General features: G+C 30.9%; 1 protein-coding gene and 1 non-coding gene across 2 annotated transcripts; one reads left to right on the forward strand and one right to left on the reverse strand.

The window, feature by feature from the left end:
* Window positions 1-1,514: 1,514 nt before the first annotated feature.
* LOC107644425 (senescence associated gene 20) lies at window positions 1,515-2,634 on the forward strand (the record flags this gene model as incomplete). The annotated part of the gene is made up of 1 exon (XR_015902652.1): window positions 1,515-2,634. It is a non-coding gene; the product is annotated as a senescence associated gene 20 (transcript).
* Window positions 2,635-4,561: 1,927 nt separating this feature from the next.
* On the reverse strand, window positions 4,562-5,159 carry LOC107616153 (senescence associated gene 20-like). Its single transcript, XM_016318149.3, has one exon. It carries the CDS (start codon window positions 5,084-5,086, stop codon window positions 4,589-4,591), a length of 498 nt encoding a protein of 165 aa, XP_016173635.1. The 5' UTR covers window positions 5,087-5,159; the 3' UTR covers window positions 4,562-4,588.
* Between the last annotated feature and the right edge of the window lie 338 nt (window positions 5,160-5,497).

Consider the following 5,497-nt stretch of genomic DNA (forward strand, 5'->3'; position numbering starts at 1 on the left):
AAATAAATAAATAAGTTACCTAATAAACGTTAGTAGGTCGTTGGGGCTTGCACTAGCTAGGTGCTTTGTGACATAAGTCCAATAATAATTAAAGATAAATTCTTAAAAGTAGTGAATTAGGTGACAATAAGGAAGCTTCCTTTTTTTGGTTTTTTTTTTTAAATAAATAAATTAAATATTTTATTTCAAAAAATACATAATTTAGAGAATATTTATTATTTTGTATTTTATTACGTATCTTATTTATAATATAAATGAATTAATTATGAATATATTTTATTTATACTGTAAATGAAATAAGATATACACAAATTTTAAATAAATAAATCGTTTGCATCTGTGATATATAAATGAGATACGTAACGAAATTTAAAAATGTAAATAATATTCAAAATACTTATTTCAATAAATAAAATAATTAAAATATTTATGTAAAAAAATAAAAATGCTATTTGTATATCAAAATCAGTCATTAAAATTAATCACCAATATATTTGTATATAAATATATATGTGGTTTAATTTATTTTCAATATATATTTGTATTCCAATATGTATTTTATATTGGTGGCTGACTTTGGTGGCTGATTTTAATGTATACATACCATAATTCTTAAAAAAAAAATCCCCTTTTTTGGTTGTTAATCAAAGAAAAAAAAAACCTTCCTTTTTTGGTTTGGTTTTCATTTACCACTAGATGCATGCATTGTCAATAATTTACCACGAGTCATTTATTATAGAGACAAATTACTTTCGGTTTCGCTACGTTACCAACAGCATATCTGTCAACTTCTGCCAACTTTTATTTATAATTGTGTTTTATAGAAGTGTGTTCGTAGATGTGTCTAATAAAAATGTCTTTTTATAGCTGTGTTTAATAGAAGTGTCTTTATAGATATATTTTCTAGATATGTCTTTATATATATGTATTTAAAATATATTAATTATTAGACACATCCACGAACACACTTCCATGAAACACAATTATAAATAAGAGTTGGCAGAAGTTGACAGATAATATGTTGGTAACCTATATTTTTTCAATTACTTAACATAATTAAAACCAAACACTTAAGACACACGCCAATGCTAATTTATATAGCTTTTAAAGAAGGTGACTATAATTTACTTCATATTTACTCCATCACTATATCATATATATTATTGTGACAAACATTCTAGTTAAATAATAAAAATTGTCTGTTCCCCTAATATGAAAATTGTTGGCTATATCCTTCATCCTCAACTAACTATCAACTATCAACCTAATCATAATTCATAACCACTAAATGGCATTGCAAGAAGCTTAAAAAATTCAATAATTAATTATTTTCATAAGGAGTGGCTCCCTTGTCCATGCAAACCCCAAACATTTTCCATAGTCAATCTCACCTCCACCCCTATATATAAGTATCCTCACATTCCCATTCTTCACTCACTTCCATTTTCCTCAGTTAACACTAACATATCCATATATAGCTCTTTAATTTTTCCCTTATTTGAAGCAAAAAATAACAAATACCCCAAATTACCCTTTTCGGTAATTCGGAGCTGGCAAACTCAGAGTCAAAGGCATGCCTAGGGCAATTAGGGGAAAGAAACAAAAGAGTGGTGAGGGACTTCTACAAAGCCTTAACCTCCAAAGACACACAAACACTTTATGGGCTTGTGGCTCAAGACTTGGAGTGGTGGTTCCATGGACCACCATGCCATCGCCACCACTTGGTTCCATGGCTGACTGGATCCTCACCATCGCCACCGTCTTTGGTTCCTGATCTCGTCGTAGGGTTCGGCTCAGTTGTTGTGGCCGAAGGGTACGACGAGACCAATTTAATCTGGTGGGTGCACGCATGGACCGTTAATGAAAATGGTGTCATCACTCAAGTTAGAGAATATGTGAACACTGCCCTAACAGTGACTCAACTTGGTGTTGCCACGTCACCATCACAGGCAGTGCAAAATGCCTCTAAATGCTTTAGCATTTGGAAAAGCACTCTTTCGGATGAGTCCGTACCTGGACTCATTCTAACAATTTAGTATTTTCAAAGGAAAAGTCTAGGGGCCAGCAACTTTGTTAAATTCTGGCCAGCATATAACTAGTAAAGAAAAGTGAGTCATTGGATGAAATCTCAAACCAATCTCACACCATTAAAACTATCATTGATAGCTATTTGATAGCTACAAATCATAAAAATTGCTGGCCCTATCATTCCTCATTTTCAAATGTTTGTTGGCATTTGAATACTAATTCGATTAATGTCGAAATCACTGTATATGATGCATGTTAATAATGGAAAACCCTTGTTAGGTTTTCAGAACTGAACATACTATGCTCTTTGCCAGCATAGTGTCATGTTGAAAATGTATTGAGTCATATAGGTACCAAATTAAAAGAGTGAGTGAGTAGTGAGTGTGATCTAGTCAGTTGTTTTAATATCTTATCTTATATGTTCTGTTTGATTCTAGTTATGGTCTTGTGGAAATTATGGGTGGTTATATATGCAATCACATTAATTAACCACGTCATATGCCACGTCCTATCATTTGTGGATGTAATGTCACCGTGCTTTGTTTGTATATATGTTTAGTTTTATTAGCTTTTCTTGATTAATAAATTCCAATGTAAAAATATATGGTTGCCAACAATGGTACACATAAAGTGTGTGTGTGTGTTTTTTTTTTTAATTTTAACCTTTAATTCGCCCATTAACCATTAGTAGTCACTTGTAAAAGTGGTAAACTTTTTTTTTTAATCAAATAAATTAATTTTTAAAAAATAAAAAAAAATTATCATTTAAAATATTAGATAATTAATCTCTGATAAAATAAAATAATAAATTAATTTTTAATATTTTAAAAGTGATAAACTAGTTCTTAATTCTTCTAGAAATTATTATAATTGAGAGATTAATTAAATTGTCTAAAATTTGAAGAATAAAAGAAATTCATCCTGTGTAAAAATTAATAGAGACCAATTTGTAGTATCACTCTTTTTCATATTTAAGTTGGAAGAATAAAAGAATAAGGTGAATTCTATCATACTTTCTTTAAAATAAAAGGTAAATTATCTCTTATAATGTATATATTGAAAGTGATTCACTAAATAAGTTTTATAAAGTGGAAGAGATCTTTACAAATGCAATTGATGGACTTAAAGGTAGAGAAGAGCTTATAGTCTGTGATAATAGAAGTCATAAAGACATTTGAAAAGATTTTTCAGATCCTCAAGTTATAAACACAGTTAAAGACATTGTTGTTGATGATGTTAAATACAAGTTTCAAGGGATGGTAGATTCGGATTCTCATGAAATTAAAGACATTGTTGTCGATGAGGTGGAGATCAAGTTGAATTCAATTGCAAACAATAGGATTTGCAAGATGAGTTGACAATTATGCACAAAAATTTAATCACTTTCATGAGACAAAAATTTTGTGGATAGTGAACTCCGAGCATAAGAGGGTGGATGAGGCGCAGTGGGTGTATGTTGAGGTTGGAAAGGAGTTGTGCCTATGTAACAAAGATTCTCCGTACGTCGGTAGTATAAATGTTACCACGTGTAACAAGCTAAATACGTATGCACCTTGTTGATGGGTTTGTGAGTTCATCACAAAGAAATTTTTTCGGTAATAATAGCCACCACCACCACCATAAACTAATGGTGCTAAACTAAATTTAAATAATCATAAAAAAAAAGAAAAATAAAAAATATATATCTAATTATTATAATTAATATTTAACTTAATTGTAATTATAAATACTATATATATCTCAAGGATAATTTACTTTTTATTTTAGAAACAGTACTGTAGCGTTTACCAAAAAATAATTGTCAAAAATCTCTGCCACTTTTGACGTCTCATTTCGAATTGAATTTAAAATTAGGTTTCAATAATAAAAATGAAGACTCACAAACTTTTTTTTTCTAAAATTAATGATTTATTTCGTTTATTGAAATGAAATGAAAATAATCATGGGTCCAGTATTTAGACAGCCAAAAGATGAATCTAACATGATTTTTTTAAAAATCTTATTGACACAAAATTATGATAATTTAATATCTATATTTTGTGCATATAGCAATTTATTAATTAACAATAAATTTTTAAATAAAATTTTAATTCGCTACAAATTAATTCTTATCTTATCGTAATGAAAGATACAATTAAAAATCAAAATCTCACAAACTTTAGTCCCTTAAAAAAGAAACTCCGAACTATATGCAGATAAAAAGAATAAAAAGAAAACATAAAAAAAATAATATATTAACCAACAAAATCGTTAATTTGAACGCATTTTATTCGTAAACCATAAATATATGGTGATCGTTACAGTTACACACTTGCACACGTATACTAAAAAAAATACTAACAATATCATATTGTGAAAATTCATATCAATTTTACGTAAAATTAATAAATAAAAATCGTTAAATAATTTAATTAAATTTTTATCTAATAATTTTCGGTTATCAATTTTATATAAAATTAATTGTATCTGAGTTTTCAATATATATATATATATATATATATATCACCCAATTCTCTAAATTTCATTCATCCTAATAGGAAAACAATTATTTTTGTATGATTTATATGGCAAGGACAAGATCAGGTAAAGATCCACGAGCCCTAGCCCAAGACGTGGTCCGCCATAAGCTAACTTCTTCCTGGCGCTTACAACCGCCACCATCCTCATCGACGCGAACCACCACCACTACAGTGACCAAGGTGTTGAAGTACTCACGCAGCTGGGAAATTATCCCCTGCTTGAGTCCCCACACGTGCACCCAATACTCTCCCACCCCTTCCCACCCTTCAACAATCACACGCTCATCACCAATGGCCTTCACTCTCCTTGGCCTAAACTCGAAACAATCTCCCGTTGACTTCCCAGTCAACGCTTTCATCATGTGATGCCAATGTGGAGGCCCATGGTACCACCATTCAAGCTCTTTTCCCACTATCTTCTCTACCTTCGCCGTGTCGCCGCCTCCACGCAACGCCTTGTACACTGATTTCACTATCTTCCGATTGCGCTCTTCTTGTTCTGCCGCCGGTAGTGCGCCGGAGATTCTCTCTCGCTTCATCTGATCGAAAATGTACTCTTGTTCTTCAAGCTATCTCCAGAGTTTTATGCTTAACAAGAATTTTGGTTTTAGTTATTAATGTGTTGTCCATATGCTGGTAACGTTTCTCTTTCTCTCTCTATATATATGGAATCTGCGGTGACTACTATCAGAATTAAGATCATTTTTTTTAAAGGATCCTGCTAAGGAGACAATGGACTATTTGTACAATGTATATAATGGGCTGTTGAGTTACAAAATGAAAATCTTTCATACTATCTAGAATAACCATTCGAGTACTAACGATAATAAACATCTTCCCAAAAGTTTAAACTGATTTTGGGATTCACCAAGGCTCAAACTCTTGACCTTTCGAATCTAGCACTCTAATACCATGCATAATACTACTCATCTCAAAAGTTTCAGCTGATG

The sequence above is a fragment of the Arachis ipaensis genome, chromosome B1, assembly GCF_059453495.1.
Source record: "Arachis ipaensis isolate K30076 ecotype BB chromosome B1, ASM5945349v1, whole genome shotgun sequence".
Taxonomy (NCBI): domain Eukaryota; kingdom Viridiplantae; phylum Streptophyta; class Magnoliopsida; order Fabales; family Fabaceae; genus Arachis; species Arachis ipaensis.

Excerpts from the sequence above, each read along its gene's own strand:
- LOC107616153 (XM_016318149.3), bottom strand. The coding sequence starts at position 5,086 with ATGAAGCGAGAGAGAATCTCCGGCGCACTACCGGCGGCAGAACAAGAA.